The sequence below is a fragment of the Neurospora crassa genome, linkage group VI (assembly GCF_000182925.2).
Source record: "Neurospora crassa OR74A linkage group VI, whole genome shotgun sequence".
Lineage (NCBI taxonomy): Eukaryota > Fungi > Ascomycota > Sordariomycetes > Sordariales > Sordariaceae > Neurospora > Neurospora crassa.
In genome coordinates, this window is record NC_026506.1 from 917,079 (window position 1) to 934,188 (window position 17,110).

At 50.9% G+C, this 17,110-nt stretch overlaps 5 protein-coding genes across 5 annotated transcripts; 2 read left to right on the forward strand and 3 right to left on the reverse strand.

Annotated features, from left to right (window-relative positions):
- Positions 1-509: 509 nt before the first annotated feature.
- NCU04814 (DUF21 and CBS domain-containing protein) lies at positions 510-4,057 on the forward strand. The gene is made up of 4 exons (XM_955347.3): positions 510-1,360; positions 1,424-1,650; positions 1,705-2,374; positions 2,435-4,057. Exons 1-4 carry the CDS (start codon positions 1,092-1,094, stop codon positions 3,624-3,626), a joined length of 2,358 nt encoding a protein of 785 aa, XP_960440.3. The 5' UTR covers positions 510-1,091; the 3' UTR covers positions 3,627-4,057.
- Positions 4,058-4,347: 290 nt separating this feature from the next.
- Positions 4,348-6,027, forward strand: NCU04815 (lactoylglutathione lyase). Its single transcript, XM_955348.2, has 5 exons — positions 4,348-4,632; positions 4,713-4,782; positions 4,855-4,883; positions 4,949-5,644; positions 5,714-6,027. The coding sequence occupies exons 1-5, from the start codon at positions 4,545-4,547 to the stop codon at positions 5,887-5,889; spliced, it is 1,059 nt and encodes a 352-aa protein (XP_960441.2). The 5' UTR covers positions 4,348-4,544; the 3' UTR covers positions 5,890-6,027.
- Positions 6,028-7,439: 1,412 nt separating this feature from the next.
- Positions 7,440-9,582, reverse strand: NCU04816 (hypothetical protein). Its single transcript, XM_955349.3, has 2 exons — positions 8,704-9,582; positions 7,440-8,207 (listed from the first exon to the last, which is right to left on the reverse strand). Exon 2 carries the CDS (start codon positions 8,160-8,162, stop codon positions 7,884-7,886), a length of 279 nt encoding a protein of 92 aa, XP_960442.1. The 5' UTR covers positions 8,163-8,207; positions 8,704-9,582; the 3' UTR covers positions 7,440-7,883.
- A 1,665-nt stretch (positions 9,583-11,247) lies between these two features.
- On the reverse strand, positions 11,248-13,359 carry NCU04817 (electron transfer protein 1). Its single transcript, XM_955350.3, has 3 exons — positions 12,869-13,359; positions 11,402-12,797; positions 11,248-11,347 (listed from the first exon to the last, which is right to left on the reverse strand). The coding sequence occupies exons 1-2, from the start codon at positions 13,249-13,251 to the stop codon at positions 11,702-11,704; spliced, it is 1,479 nt and encodes a 492-aa protein (XP_960443.1). The 5' UTR covers positions 13,252-13,359; the 3' UTR covers positions 11,248-11,347; positions 11,402-11,701.
- Positions 13,360-13,925: 566 nt separating this feature from the next.
- On the reverse strand, positions 13,926-15,639 carry NCU04818 (cation diffusion facilitator 1; the record flags this gene model as incomplete). Its single annotated transcript, XM_955351.3, has 6 exons — positions 13,926-14,222; positions 14,279-14,598; positions 14,651-14,738; positions 14,924-15,028; positions 15,081-15,547; positions 15,600-15,639. The coding sequence occupies 6 exons, from the start codon at positions 15,637-15,639 to the stop codon at positions 13,926-13,928; spliced, it is 1,317 nt and encodes a 438-aa protein (XP_960444.3).
- Positions 15,640-17,110: the final 1,471 nt, after the last annotated feature.

Sequence of the window (17,110 nt, forward strand, 5' to 3'; positions counted from 1 at the left end):
TCTGTGTATCCTCCTACCTCCTACCAATAACTCCCGTCACACAGGTTGAAAGTAACGGGGTTGACTAAAATGACCAAGAAATGATTGCTGTGGAACTTGTGCGTGCTTTTGTTACATACTGCCCTCGTCCTGCGTCCTGCCGTGAATCAGTGTAGCAATCGGTCGTACAGCTGCTCTGAGATTGCTCCCTCATGACCCCATGGAGACGGACACCTTGATGGCCCGCCGATTCTTCAACGGTTTTTTAAGTCTACTATCTACTAGATGCCGCTGCAAGTCCCGCTGGCCCGTTGCTGCCGGGTCCAATCATGCCCGTCTGAATCGCTGTAACGGACTGAACAGATGTATGGCCAATCAATGAGAGGCTCCGGGCGGCTGTCCGCTGCCATCATCGTCATCGGAACGGGTCCCGTCGCGGTCGTCGTCATGGCCCCACTTCTACATAGTCTCCTTAACAGCGTAGCACCGCCGCCGCCAAGTGCCCAGCAAGATCCGTAACTTTCTGGCTTTTTCCCTCTGTTCACCATTGATTGATATCTTCCCCAACTTCGTTCCAACTGTCTCGCGATCGGGCAACCACCATCCGGACTAAAACAACAAGGGTATTTCCACCTCCTCGTTTGAAATCGCCGCTGTCTCCTCCGAATTGCCAAAGGATACTACAGGCCCTGGATCCTACGACACGGCTGTGGCGCATATCACACTCGTAGCGTAGTGTAGTGTCGATCCGCAAAGCCGGGGGGAAAAAGAGGGAAGAAAAAAAAAACACATCGGACCACTATCGCTTGCAGCGGGGAGCTGGCAGAGCTTGTGACGGATCGACACCGGGCGATATCACTGCACTTTCACTGAATCTCTTCCTTATTGCCCAGTATTCTCCGAGCGTCCTTCCTCTTCTGTCTGCAGCGGCAAGATTCAACGAGGGAAAGCGCGCCAAGCCCAGTCTCACATCCAACAGCATCTTCTTGGCCCAAACACAGCCTCAGCTTCCAACCCGTCAGCTTTTTCTTTGATAAAAACAACCCACCCACCCCAGACAGAGTATCTCGCAGATCATCCGCAGCCGACCCTGGTGTAAACTTTCGAAAATAATGTCGATAGCCCCCCGAACGGCACAACATTTTCGTGGTGCCTCCTCCCGTTCCAATGGCTTGCTAGCAGCACGCTCGCTGACGGTCGGCCTTTCTCGCGCCCTGTTTATGGGCATTTCCACCGTCACGGCTGCACCGATACATCTAGGCATTCTCGAACATGGAGCTTCCGAGGAGCCAGAAGAGGGCGGCGCCAGCCTTTGGGTCCTCTATCTGGTCTCAGCTGTTTTGGTCCTCGTTGGAGGAGCCTTTGCCGGCTTGACGATAGCGTATGTTTATTGATCCTCGCCATCTTCCTCTATCAAGTACACAGAGCTGACACAGACGCCTAGTCTGATGGGCCAAGATGGCATCTATCTTCAAGTACTCGCGAGAGACCGGACCGAACCACAACAAAAGAACGCGAAGCGAGTGTACGATCTACTACAGCGTGGCAAACATTGGGTTCTAGTCACCCTGCTATTGTCCAATGTCATTGTCAACGAAACACTTCCCGTTGTTTTGGACCGTTGCCTCGGCGGTGGCGTTGCCGCTGTCATCGGCTCTACTGTCTTGATCGGTACGTTTGCTTCTACATAAACCTAATGCTGCTCGTCTAATATCTTGGTTCCAGTCATCTTCGGTGAGGTCATTCCTCAGTCGCTATGCGTTCGATACGGCCTTCCGATCGGTGGCTACATGGCCAAACCTGTCCTCCTACTCATGTATTTGACCGCCCCCGTCTCGTACCCGATTGCAAAGCTTCTCGACAAGCTTCTTGGCGAAGACCATGGAACAGTCTACAAGAAGAGCGGTCTCAAGACGTTGGTCACCCTACACAAGAACCTCGGCGATGTTTCAGAACGCCTCAACCAGGATGAAGTCACCATCATCAGTGCGGTACTCGACTTGAAGGAAAAACCGGTCGCCAGTGTCATGACTCCCATGGAGGACGTCTTTGTCATGGCAGAGGACACCGTTCTGGATGAGAAAACTATGGATATGATATTGTCAGCCGGCTACTCGAGAATCCCCATCCATGAAACCGGAAACCCCACCAATTTTGTCGGCATGTTGCTCGTCAAGATCCTCATCACTTACGACCCCGAAGACTGCAAGAGGGTCAAGGACTTCCCCTTGGCCACTCTTCCCGAGACCCGTCCTGAAACCAGCTGTTTGGATATTGTCAACTTCTTCCAAGAGGGCAAGTCCCACATGGTTCTTGTTTCCGAATGTCCCGGAGAAGATCATGGTGCCATCGGTGTGGTTACCCTTGAGGACGTTATCGAGGAATTGATTGGAGAGTAAGTCTTGGCTTTACCTTTGCTTAGTTGAAAGTGGGAAATTTTCTGACCGCACTTCAGGGAAATCATTGATGAATCGGATGTCTACATCGACGTCCACAAGGCCATTCGCCGGTTGACTCCTGCACCCAAGGCCAGAATCACACGTCGTGTCTCTGAGGATGTGCTTGGTAAAACCATGAGCAGGAGTCATGATGATGCCGCCGGTTCGAGCAAGACAAACGGTGTTGATATTCCACCGTCAAAGATTGTTGAGCCGCTTACCGGTGCGGGCAGCACTGTCTCAGAAGCGGCCCATCTCATCAACGAGCGGGATCCCAAGCAGACTACTTTCATGATGCGGAGAAGCTCTACTGGGGTCGATGGCCAGACGGTGAACACCACGGTCCCGATTCGCACCAATCTCGAAGAACTGAGGCAGCACTTGAAACACCTAGGACCCTCCAACCCGGCTATTAACCCCAAGAGCACTCGCTCAACTACAGTAAAGATCAAACCTGGGATTGCGGGACACCTCTCCCAAGCACGTGCTGCATCAATTGCCGACTCGAGCGCTGTTGCCGAGACTTCCTACGAAGATGATGAAACCACTAGCCTCCTAAGACCTCAACAATCGACCGCAAAGGACGGTATCCAAGCTCTGACGCAGAGCTACGGTGGTGTTAGCCCCGCTACCGCACAGCTCATCTCTCCAGCAGAGAGTGCTGTCACGGCAGTACCTATTGATATGGACAACTCGGGCGGTAATCAAGATACAGTCGACAAGTCAACACAGACGCCCACGAGGCAGCAAGTGAATGCGGCCACGGATACGGCCAGCGGGCTGTCTGACCATGGATCGAACCGCAGTAGCGATAGTGTCGCCAGCATTCGCGACAGCGGCCCCTTGCCCCATAGACGTGGAATTGTTCGCAGTGGAAGTATAACGGAGAACATCATTGAGACACGAGGTGTCAGGAAGGTGGTTTTGGAAACCAACAGCTCTAACGACGAGGAGGAATACGCCATTACTGCAACCTCGCCTGACGACGGCCGTGGCGCCAAGGTGACTGTGTCGATAGCCACGCCATCCGCCAGGTCGGAGACAGGTGACGAGACTCAGGGTCTTTTGCCGCTTACGACGGGCGATGAAGGGCACCAGTCCGGAGATAAGGAGAGTGAATCCGCCAAAACTAATGGTGGCGGACAGAGCAGTAGTCAAGGGAAGAAGAATAAGAGCAAAAAGAAGAAGCGCAAGGGTGGCAAATCTTAGGTGGATGGGCTACTTGAGCTGATTCCTTCGGAGAATATGGAATAGTGTGAGGTACCTATAGAAACAAACGAAGAGGGTTTTTCTCAGGATTATGTCTGGGGATAACGAGGACAATGGGTATAAGAAAAGGGAAGGATCAGCGAAATGGGCCAGGAAACGAATGAGAAGAGCGATGCCGGTCAGATGAAGCATTATGTTGTATTTTTGAGGTACAGACAATAACTGAGGATCAGGTTTCTCTTACTCCTTGTCTTTCGTTGGTGTCAGTGGCATGGAGTTTTAGCATCAAGCATGAATATTTCGGGCTGTTGCCTCTCACGGTGTTTCGTTTTAGGATCACAGGTTATCAGTATCACGACTAGGTACACACAGTATCATCACTTTGGCTTCTCAATGATACATTTCTGGATGGAAAAACCGGCGGAGTAAAGGGGCATATTAGGTTCATACGGACACCCGTGGACGCCTGACAGCTCATCATCAACTGGTCATTCCTCCTATCCTGATTATTGTTTACTTTGGCACCGCCGCACTGCAGCATCACGGCATCGGTGCCGCCGCCGGACAGCTCCCTCCCGTCGGTCCCGTTGTAGCACAAGCTAGTACATAACTGAACGATGTGGAGAAAAGCTCCGCTGACGTCAACACCGTATTTCCAATCAAGTGGGGTCAATCCTTACCCGCTGTCAGGGAGTTGTCTAGAGCCCCTCACCGTCCCCAACGCTCACGGCAATAAGCGCTCCGATGATGGTGTTTTCAGTACAGTAGCACCACTAGAATAGCTTCATGCCTCCTTCCGTACAAGTAAATCGACACCACTGCATCCCCCCCCGCACGGCACTTTTCTACAGCAGATTCTCTTCTCTTCCACGTCACTTGCTCTTTGGAAGCTGAGAAATTTGTGAGAGAAAAAAACTCATGAACTCAACAACGCGTGCGGCACAGAGATTGAAGCTTTTTTCTAGTGCTTTGTTTAATCACAAGAAGACGACATTGTTTAGACCTGGTGAGTTCAAGATGAATGAATCTTCACATAAGGAGACTGGCTTGGAAGCTGACTTGGATGCGTATTATCAACAACAACAGCTTTCACAAGATCGTTTGCAAACATGGCGGCTACTACCGATGTCCAGAACTACAAGTTCAACCACTCCATGTAAGTTTGGTAATTCTGAGCAATATCATCGAGGAGAAAACAAGGAGCGATATGCTGATACCGAAACAACAGGATCCGGGTCAAGGACCCTAAGGAGTCGGGTACGTTTGACAACAACAGCCTGTGTCTACCCTCCAGCGAGACACATCACTAACAATCCAACCAGTCAAATTCTACGAATTCCTCGGCATGTCCCTCCTCAAGAAACTCTCCTTCCCCGAAGCCAAGTTCGACCTCTACTTCCTCGGCTACGACGCTCCCGGTGCCGTCTCCGCCGGCGCCAACCTCTGGGACCGCGAGGGTTTGATTGAGCTAACCCACAACTACGGCACCGAGTCCGACCCCAACTACAAGATCAACAACGGCAACGTCGAACCCCACCGCGGCTTCGGCCACACCTGCATCTCCGTCGACAACCTCCAGGCCGCGTGCCAGCGCCTCGAGGACGCGGGTTACAAGTTCCAGAAGAAGTTGAGCGATGGGCGCATGAAGCACATTGCTTTTGCCCTGGACCCGGATGGATACTGGGTGGAGATTATTGGTCGCAAGCCGGTGGAGGAGACGGAGGGCGTCAAGGAGACGGACCTGAAGACGTACAGGATGAACCATACCATGTTGAGGGTCAAGGATGGGGAGAAGAGTCTCAAGTTTTACCAGGAGGTTATGGGTATGAAGCTGGTGAGGACGCATGAGGCCAAGGAGGCCGGGTTTAACCTTTATTTCCTTGGGTATGGAGATGAGAAGCAGAACACGGCGGATCGCGAGGGACTGTTGGAGTTGACGTGGAACTATGGCACCGAGAAGGATGAGAACTTTTCGTACCATAACGGCAATGATCAGCCTCAAGGGTTTGGTCATATTTGTGAGTTTTCCTTTTTCTTTTTTCTTGACAGGAAGATGGGAATGGGATGAGTTGCTAACGATGAAACAGGCGTGTCGGTTGATAACATCGAGGCTGCTTGCGAGCGTCTGGAGGGTCTCAAGGTCAACTGGAAGAAGAGACTGACGGATGGTCGCATGAAGAACGTTGCGTTCGTTCTTGATCCTGATAACTACTGGATTGAGTTGGTCCAGAATGAGCGTTTCACTGGCCAGGCTAACTTCTAAGCCGAGCTGGATGTGGTAAGGTGTTGCAGTTGGTGATAGACTAGATGTGGAATATACCAAGTCCTGCAATTTCAGACTTTGTGCTCTGTTCACAGCTGTTATCTTACATGCAATGCTGTGTGTCTTCTTTTCCCCTTCAATCTACATGGTTTCGTTTTCGAAGTTCTCATTGAACACCCTTCTGAGTTCCCTCACCACTGACCCCGAGAGTTCGGATGAGAGACGCCGCGTATACTCTATTTACACGTCAGCTCACCCATAACATGAGCTTCCTTGGCCACGACGAGCACTACGTCCTGTTGTGGCTTATAAGCCCTCTTCCCCCAATCGATAATGAGTGCTTCTCTTTTCACCATAAGTTGTGCGGCATGAGAAACTAAGCAGTCATCAACCCTACTTCAATCCCTTCTCAGTCTTGAAAAGTTCCATCTGTCCAAATACTCACCCCAATCCCTAGTCACTTCCAACCACCTTTTATCAGTTATTAAACCCAAACATGACGCTCTCAGCCATCACACCTCCTCCCTCCTTGGGAATCACATCACCAGCCATTTCCTTCCAAATACTCATCCCCAAACCCCTCTCTCAGAAGAACATCTTACCCTCTTGCGAGTACTTTCTTCCTACGACGTCGTAAACTACCCGAACCCTATACTTTCAACCATTACTAACAAACATCCAACAACTGCTCCGGGTGGAATCGGAAACGCCTTGCTGGGCACCAACTACCATACACCCAACAAACACTTTGCCCGCACCAATTTCCCCTCAACCGTCTAGTATAGGCGACCGTCTAGTAATAGGCGACCGTCGTTCGTTTCGAACTACCTTACCTACTACCACGGTGCCCCTCGCCCTCGCCCTCGCCTCAGCTCCCCCTAACCGCCGCTCTCACCAAATGCCTTCTTTTTTTTTTTTTTTTCCATCTCATCTTCGGCATGCTGGCCACGACGTTACCTAACATTGTCAACGCCTCCCTCATCGCTCGCGAACGCCCACGAAACGAGGTATCGCTATCGATGAGAAGTTTGTTCGTGACGATGACACCCTTATATCGGGATATGAGTTTGGTTACCTAGGCTGTGACATGGTGATCTTGTCCTGGGTTTGGGTGAGAGGAGGGGAGTATGGCTGATCAGGAGGGGTCTTTTGATGGGTAGTGTACCTAACCTACCTAGCTTCGTGATGATGGGATGGATGGGTATGGTAGAATCAAAGTGGTTGCTTTGCGCATCTATTGGCACTATGTTGGTGATGGATACCCTTGTTTGTGATATCGGTGATGATGATGTTGCTGTGACTACATAGTCGCCTTTAGGTAGATTACTTCGTATGTCTTGCTTACTTGTGTATCAGATTGAGATATCAGCACGAGGGGAAAGAAAAAGCAAGTTGGGGTCGTTATATGTAAAACGCTCGTTGCGCAGTTGCTGTATTCAATAAGATCATATTGATTTGGCTTGCGAGAAGACTTGGGAAGTTACGTGACTTGTGATGGAAGAGTGAAATGATACGCTCGCTCAACTTTTCTGAAGCTGGTAGGTAGGTAGGTAATTTCGGTGATCTTGTTTAGACCCAACATTCAAAGACATATTTCTTTCTTGTTTCCTCTTTGGCTTGTGTATCTACGTTCAACTTGACACCGAGTCCCCTTGGGTTTTCTTTCATCAGGAGTGAACTGACGATGAGTTTGGAGATATGCTTTTGTGGAACTTTTGTGTAGTGTTTGTTATTGATTGTTGGAAAAGGGCCTGGTACTTCGTATGGTCCAGGATCGATCCAGGCATTTCGAGACGTATGCATCCTAATATGCCTATATTATCCCTTCCCGTTCTTCTCCTCACCCCATCCATTCATCCCTTTGCCCCTTCCCTACTACCCTTATCAACCTAATCCTCAACCCCCCCTTCTCTCTCTTTTCCCTTCTCCTCCTCCTCATTCACCTCTTCTCATCTTTCACATCCCAACCCCCTTCCCCCTTACATACTTCCCCCTTACTTCCCCTGCCCCCCACCAGCACTCGCCGCCGCCGCATTCTCAGTAGTAACAATCCAAGGCACGTACTTCTGCTCCTTCAGGTACGGATCGTCCTTGCGGCCCTCGGGATTCGGTTCCGTCGCCCGGCTCTGGCAATCGTCGCACTTGTTTTCAACCGAAAAGAGAGACTGCTCGCCGCCGGCGCCGTAGCATTTGGTGCCGAAGTCCTGGCAGGGGTCGTAGCGGTAGAAACCCTTGTGGCCGCACGCGTAGAGGCAGAACCATTGGGTGCACATTTTGGAAAGTTGAAAAGGGGGTTGTGGACTTGTGGTGGTTGGAAGCTGGGAGAGGATTAGTTTGAGTTTTTTTTGTGAGAGGGTTTTGGTAAGGAGCTTTGGAAGGGGTCGAGTTATAATTGATCTGAAAAAAGGGATGGAGAAGGTTGAGGAGGTGGTTGGAATGATGATGTGAGAGTGGTGAAGGGGACCTCTTTTCTTTACGTGCTGTTCACTGATCGAGTGGAAAATGGCTTTTTTTTTTTTTTTTTTTTTTTTTCTTCTGACACGCCTGTTTCCGCGCTCCTCCGACAGGTCAAAACCTCAAGACCCATCTCAATTTGCCCTCCGCAATGTGAACTTTGGAGGCTGTTGGTCATGTTGTTCCCTGGGTCATGAGTGCAAAACGTGTTTATCATGTTCGCGGGGTGGTGGAATGTGTGATGTGAATGTGCCCCTCTTTACGGTCCAAGCTCCATCATCAGTGCAGCGAGGGGATGAATGGACACTAGGAGAGGGGACCCCAAGCAAGAATTCAGTCAATGGTGAAATATATACTCACGAGTATTATTGAGTACGATATGGAAAGAACACGCCGTGGAATCACCGCTGATCTCGGTACTGGTTCAATATTCGTATGGATTGCTGGCAAACCCAGCCGATGGTCTCGTCATACAATCGTGACCAGATGTCGCCTTCTGATTCTGATAAACCACTCAGGAGAGCACTGACGCCAGGGTTTATCTCTGAGATGTAGATACAATCGTAGTTCGAGTCCTTCAGAGGTTGAGTAACTTGGCAACTTTTTGCGGTCAAGTGTGGAAATGTCGAACGATGTGAAACCGTTTCCGAGTAAGCTTTGAGGTGATAGAGGCGATGGAGCTGGAATGATAATGCCAGCTGAATGCAAACACTCCGGTTGACCACTCGAGGAACAGACTGTCTGATAACAGTAAAAGTGTTCGTCGGCGTCGATTACCCGTTCGGTCAAGGAGTTATAGAAAGAGACATCGCTCTGCACGCAGTTGTAGGCTGTGGCAGTATTGATGGACAAGGTTAGGATTTAGGAATGGGGAAAGTGGAGAGGAAAAAGGTGAAAGATAAACCAGACAAGGTCTTGACTCGGACCGGTGTTTATGAACCTTTCTTCTGATGTGCAAGGGTAAAGCTGGTTTCTCGCTGTGGGAACACGAACGTCCTGTCGTGAGACGCTGGATTCGGTTGTGAGGTTGGAGGTATTTATTGGGATTGACTTGACTGTTTAACACTTGCATACGCCTCGGAGATAGGCGTGACAGGGATAAATGAAAAAGGTGAAGTTGCCTGGCAGTTTCTGTATCTCACTGCTGAGCAATTTGAAGCCTCTTTTGCCCTTTCTCTCCTCATTCGTGGAAAAGGGGAGGTTTGCCTCGGCAAGGAAGTGAGGAGGCGGAAGGAAGAGTAGATGCGGACTTAAGAAGTTAAAGGTGGAGTCGACTTGCCCAGCCTTAATTGACTCGGAGTTTAGAGGACAACAGATGTTTCCTCCCCCCACATGCTACCGTATGTGTCGTCACCCAGACTGCATCCTTCTGGATTAAACGGCAAATTATTTGAGGAAATGGTCATTCTGTCTGAATTGGCAGCGTTCGGAAGCAGATCATGTCGTTCCTGAAGGTGCCATATGTGCATAAAGGCAGCAGCCGGCGCCTAAGTGGTACGTCTCGTTGACCATTCAAGAGTTTAGTTCATCATCGGCACCGGGAAGGAGCTGCAAACATGCAGAGCGGGGGCAAATCACCGGAGCATGGAACCTCGCAGTTATCGGACGACCCGAACCACAACCAAGGTCGGCGCGATGTGGTTGGGTACCTGTAGAAATAAAGATGTGATTTGGCGACCAGAGAACCTTCATCCCTGAGTTGGTGAGAAATATAGTGGGTTACAATTACACTAGTAATATGGGGAAACCAGGGGGAACCAAACAAAGAACGGGGTCACGGAGGCTCTGAGACTCCGACTTGGAAATGTCTTGCCTGGACCACACTATTCTGGCTCCTGGGTAATGTTTGGATAGGGCCAAAGACGTCGCGGGACAGGTACGACAATTCGGTCTAAAACCTCTGTTACCATTGTCCCTGAACAGCAGTAGCCGTTATATGCATTCATACAATGGCCCAACTCATATAACATAGAGTGGTAGCACTTGCATGTTTGACATATGTATCAGCCACTGATATTGTGAAGCTGTTGATCAACCAAGCTAAGCAACGAGAGGGTGGGGTGGTCTTTTGGTGGGTTTGTGGTTGTGGTCGATGTTGTTGCTGTCGGCCGCATGTGGCCGGCTGAGGCTCAAGGAGGGTAGGAACAAAAGGGTGCTGCGCTTAGGACTCCAATTGTATGTGGTTAACATGAATGAGGACAACCACCATAATCAAGATTTTCTTGATCTTTGTGACGATGGTTGTGAGTTTCAAAAGCTGTTCGTCAGGTGGAGCCGGCGATTTAAGCTTTATTCCTCAGCAGTCTGAGGACCAGTGCACAAGGGAGCCAGTCAATGCCTACTTTGATCCTGAGCGAGAGGCCATGACAGGTTCGGTGCTTCATCTCTGTATCGTTCGGGACATCATCCAAATCCCGGCTTACATTTTGACAATGTGATATCGTGCATGGCTGTGTGTTTGGGCGTCGGGCATTCGAATTGTGCGATGATTATCGTCAGTTATATCTGGACTCGAGCTGTAAGTGGCCCGAAGGGGAAATCCGATGGCGAAATCAAGGTTCATTCGGGAGTTTCCGTTGCGGCACATCACCGAAACTTGGTATAATCCTGGTGTGTTTGTGGAAGTTGGGACATTGAATGCCATTGTCATTGGCGCCAGGAGTCCAGGACTTTCGGACTTCTCTCTAGTTTGGGTTTTCTTATCGATATGCACAGTATAATGTGACGACATGTCGGTCTTGTCGCACTGGCACTGTGAAGAGAACGTTGGATCGTGTGGACGGTTGGTTCGTCCCCCTCTCTCCCACGTTCAGGGGTAACAACACAATACAACACTCAATCTTTGTTTTCATCATCTGAGGACGAATGCCGGGCATTTGTGTAAGCTCGCCTCTAAGGACTCACTGAGTCGAACCGGCGAGACCTCCGTTGTCTTACCATTGGGGCATTCTGCAGGGTTCTGCCCACCACTTGGTAGCTGGTGCCACTGCATCGGATTGGTATCCTGCTCCCAACGTAAGTCAAAGATTCGAGACACCCCTGTCCTAAAGTGACATACGACAGTAGTGATAGGGCCTTTCAAGGTTCGGGAATTGAACGTGGTACACACAAAGATTATCGACTGCCGGGATCCGAAGCTGGTAGATGCTGGTTCAGGTTGTGCAACGCCATGTCTGATGAGAGCCTGTTTCACATGAAGGAATTGTCGCCAGGAGAAGAGTGGCATAAGAGTGGCCACTTCAGCCATTGTGTGAGGAGGTGCACGTGTATCCTAAACTCCTCGGGTATATCTAACCGCCAAAAATTTGAGATAATGTTACAGATATGTTACACGATATAGCATTTGTGCTTGTGCTGACTATTTGGGACCTTGAGTCTTGGCCTGCTGCGCCAACTGGGCCAGTCGTCTTTGGGCCATAGCTAAGGTGGCCTTGGGGATGCGAAGGCGCTGGCCAGCAACGAGAACTCCGGTCAACAAGGCAAGAGCGCCGGCCTGGTGGGCAGCAGCCAGGGGAATGGGAACCATGTAGATGAGGGTGCTGATACCGAGAGCAACCTGCAAAGAGACAAGGTGGAGAAGACCGGTGATTCCCTTGCGAGCAGCGGGGGGGAGGGCGGCCTTGACCCTGCCAGAGCGACTGTAGGCAACCAGGGCGCAGACAGCAGTGAAGGTGGTCATGGCCAGGATACGGTGGTCAAGCTGGACGAGCGAGGGGTTCTCGAGCATGTTGCGCCAGACCAAGTCAGAGCCATCCTCGTGGCGAGAGTAGAACTTGTCCAGAAGCTCGGACTTGGGGGGAGCGAGGCCGTTGCCCATCATCGGGAACTCATTGTAAATGAGACCAGCGTCGAGGCCAGCAACGAGAGCGCCGGAAAGAACAGTAGTGAAGATCAGAACAGTGAGGGCAGCGACGGAACCGCGAAGGACCCTAAGGGCAGGCGACTGGAGAGCAGTAAAGTTCTTGACAGCCTGCTCGGGGAAGTTGATGGCCTTGTGAGTGCGGAGAATGCTGAGACCGGCAAGGAGCATCCAGGAGTAGCAGACGAAGGCGGTAGCAAGATGGGCGGCGAGACGGTACTGGCTGACACGGGGGTGGGAGCCGGGAGCAAAGAGGTCATCCTTGAGACCGGACTTGACCATCCACCAACCAATGAAGCCCTGGAAGCCGATGAGAGCCGAGATGCCAACAAGAGTGCAAGCCATGCGAGGGGTGACGCGGCGGCGAGCAATGAAGTAGATGGTGGGGAGGACGAAGGACATGCCGATGAAGCGGCCCCAGAGACGATGGGTCCACTCCATGAAGTAGATCTGCTTGAACTCTTGGAGGTTCATGGTCGAGTTGAGCATCTTGAACTCGGGGGAGGCGCGGTACTTTTCAAACTCGGACTCCCACTCCTCCTGGGAGCCAGGCCAGAGGGAACCCGTGACGGGTCTCCATTCCGTGATACTCAGGCTGTGGAACGTTAGTAATTTGTGACAGGCTGAAAGAGACATCGAGGCATATCAAGTACTCGGGCCACGTACCCAGACTCGGTCAAGCGGGTCAGACCACCAAAGATGACGATACCAAAGACAGAAGCAGCGCTGGCAAGGAGCCAGTAGGCGACAGATTTCGAGCTGGTTTCCGGGAAGCTGGACTTCTTCTCGGACTTATCAGAGGACGGAGCGGGCTTAGCAATATCGGTAGCGAGCTTGCTGAGAGGGGATTCTTGGACTTTCTGGGTAGCATAGTTGCGGGACTGGGTGTGACGAGCCTGGCTCACCAACTTCAAGATGGTGGAAGCAGGAGTCGCAAGCTGGACAAGCTTTTGTTGCTGAGAGGCATTGAAAGCAGCTCTGGCGCAAAAGACGGATGGCCTGGACAGCTGGACAGCTGCCCGGCGTAACCCAAGCTGAAAGAAGGCCATGACGACCAAGTTGAGCCGACAATGGCAAACCACCCAAAAAAAAAAATGAGGTCGTCGTCGTCAAAAGTCAAAGTCGATCTCCCGAAGTCCCGGTGGAGTGAACTTTGTAATCAGGTACCGCGGCTGGTGGACGGGATGAACAGACTCCACTGCGCTGCCTGCCGGATGCGCGGGCCAATCGATCACGAAGCAAAAATCAGCCCACGTTTGCGATTGGATTGCACCACTTGGCCCAGGCTTCCTTTTCACGTATTTACATGGTAGCTTACCGTGAAAGGTAATTATCGCGTAACCTTGGCGGCAGCAATGGGCAGCATTCAACTGCAGTGTGCAACGACAACTCGCACTTTCCTCCTTCAACTTCAACATCTCACTGGCACGAAATCTCTGCACTTGCCGACTTCCTAGTTGAGTTTACATTTTCAAGTGTCAAGTGGTTGGGTATAGAGGTATCACTACGCCCATCCACATCGATATGAGTAGTTTTCTTCCTCAACAGGGCATTACCAACTCCATCTTGTGCGACCGCGACTGGCAGCATCGGCTTTTCCCTGTTTTCTCATCACCTCAATCAGAAAACCACGCTACAACTGGAAGCCATACACGAGTATCCAAAACTTTGAAATCTATTATCATTCACCGTACCCTATTCTCAACCTTGTTGTCCCTCAGTGTCACTGCCCGATTGACGCATTCGCCTCACCTTGTGTCATGGCGGGCTTCCTGAACAAGAGCATGTCCTTGAGACTCCTCTTGGGTGTCGGCTTCTCATATAATGGCTTGTGCTCCTCGTGGACGTTGTGCGCGTGCTCATAGTCGACATGTACAAATGCTCGCTCAACCAGCGCTAACCCTTCAAGCTTTCGTTGGAGCGTCTGACCGACATCATGAGAGATTCTCAGGGGTGTGTTTTCGTCCATCACAATGTCCAGCTCAACATAATAATGCTGACCAGCATGGTATGCCCGACACTGACCAACTTTTAGCCTCGAACGCCGTTACCGGGAAGCACTCGGGATCGACTCACCGTGTCGACCTTGACAATCCTGTCGTCATGTGTCATGGTCATATAGATGAGCTTCGCAATAAACTCCTTGGGCGCTGACTTGCCAACCAGAAGCCAGACTTGCTCAAAGGCATTTGAAGCCCACGAGAAGAGAATCAAAAGGGCTATCAGGATGGCGCCAATTGGATCAAGGTACCACACAAACTTGTCACCTACGATCGCCATCACCAACCCAAAGATGTTCACCACAATGTCGTTTCGATGGTCAACAAAGAAGACGTGCACTGTTGGGAACCTCCGGTAGAAGAGGCAGTAGATCATCAAGCTGCCCTTGGCAAAAACTGACATCATGTTAGGGTCCCGTCCCCATCGTTTTGAATGAGTGGTACTAACTGGCAACACCAACAAAGGTGAGCGGAATGATATGGAGACCCTCAGCCTCGTGTTCTCCTCCCGAACCCAAGTTACGCGCAGATTCAATCTACCAACTGTTAGTAGCTATACTCAAAATCTACAGGGCAAGCCAGACCTACGAGAAGTTGAATCGAGACAGTCGTCATCAGTGCACAAAAGAGAATGATGCCCAAGGTCTCAATTCTTTTCCGTCCCTACACTGGGTGAGCTTCTGATGGACTGTTAAGAACTTGAGCTCATGCTGACACTCACCACTGGATATTTGTAGATGCTCGGCCGGGCCGCAAGTCTGGATGTGATCAGCATCACAAAGGACGATACCAAGTCCATAAACGCATCCGCCGCAGTTGCAAAAAGCTAAAGGCTCGTTAACAACACAGTCGATGCACACCACACAATGAGAACGTACCGAGAGTGATCCCGTCGATATCGCAGCATACATCTGGATGACAAAGAGGCAAAAGTTGACGACGAACGATGCGTTCACCGCGAACTTGATCTTTGGCTTGTATCGCGCATCTTCCTCCAGCGTATTGCGCTCCTCATCCTCGGCTCCCAAGAACTGGTCAATCAGCTCATTCTGCCGGCTGTAGTACTTCTTGAGCTTTCTCTTGTCTCCATCAGGATGATCAACTTTCATCTGCTTGGTGCTGATATTCTCTCGCCGATGACGTCCGAAGCTCATCGGATCCGCCGGGTCGAAGCCAGATGTCGTGGTGTCCTGCCGGATAGGGAGCGTCGAGGTTGCACCCTGGTCCATGCCCGTTTTGAGAGCATCACTGGCCACCATGGCGTTGTCTTGAACGACACCAGAATCTCCCAGCGGCGAAGTGGCCGTCGCAGCCAGTGCGACTGGGGTACCTTGTGCAGCAGGAACTGCTATCCGGTGTAAGTCTCTTGAACAGCCAGTAAACAAGTGCCAGCCTACCTGGTGCCTGTTGAGGGCCCGAGGACTCGGTATCGGTCATTATTGAGAAAAGCAATTGGGGTTTCGGCGAATTTCAAAGATGGCAACTGCAACCGGACACTAATCCGATAACTGATTTTCGAGAGCTTCAATCGCAGCGATCTGTCAAACTTTTATACGAGCTTCAACAATACATTGGATATCTAGGCAACCACCCTCGTCGACAAATGCTACCACGCCGTACCTTATCAGCAACCTCTCACCTTCCTAACGAGGCATCTAGGGGTGGCTGCTAGGATCCAAGTATTTCCTCGTACCCAATATTCAGCATGCTGCCAATTTTCCAGCCTTGGGAACCTCCATCAGACCATGCTGCCGTCCAGTTACAACCCGTGCATGCAGATGCGATATGGAATCGAATCTCCGAGACAGAGGGGGCGCTTGGCCGTTTATGGCTCGCCAATCTACAGAGGAAGTTTGGGTGGCTGGGGTGGTATTGAGATGAACATTTTCCTGTTGGCACAAACTTTCACATGAGGTTTCTAGACGTGCCGAGGCGACTTCCATGCATTCGAGGGCAGTTGACCTCGAAGACGTCGTGATAACATCAGGAGTCAAAGCGGCCCTTGAAGTCTGGCACAGAAACAGGCAAAACCCTTGGCATTACAATGGGTATCGTGGTTTGGTAGGGACGGGGAAGAAAAGAGCCGCAGATAAAGTGTTACACCTTATCGCGCGATCAACGGTCCGGGAACGCCAAGATGTCACAGATTGCACAACAACCACAAAAGGTCAAGGGTTAACAACCAACGAAGACATCATCATCCCTTGAACAGAGCTACCTCTGTTGTTAAGCGACCCCGCGTATCTTTGCCCGCTTCATCGAAATGTTTTTCGATGCTACACTCCAGCTCCGTCGTCTGTTTGAACCTCCACTTCCCCACGATTGAAGCACGGTCGTGGAGAGATCCCTGCTGTAAGGGACAACCCACCCCTGCTCATTGTTGACATTACCGCGAGAGTCGAAAGCGCCGGGATGTCCGCAACCACAAGGTGACGGTCGGCAGATGTTGGTCAGGATGTCTGCTACACCAGCCAGGTGGGTCTGTTTCACTCATAGTTGTCAATGGTTTGAAACCTCTTTTGGGCGCCTAGACCCATTGCCCAAAGTAGGAAGTGGCCACAGGGTTTCCAATCGGACATCCACATATCAAAAATCAAGTCAGAGCTAATATCAAGGGTATAGTACCTCATAGAAGCCAATATGTGCTCCCATAAGGCTCTGGCTCACTTGACTACCCCAAGAAAGCTTATTTTCAGATTGTAGAGACTACCACCCGATCTCTCACAAGTTTCGCCAAGATCACTTGAAGCTTGTTATGAAGCTCTCAAGATCATGCAAACACCAGTAACTGCTGATGTTGTCTGGAGGTTACAAGGGAGTCCGCCAATACTTGCCTCTCTTGACGCAGAATTATGGCGGTCCACTGATAGTCGCTGAATACCACGAATGGTCTCAGGAATGTGAGAAA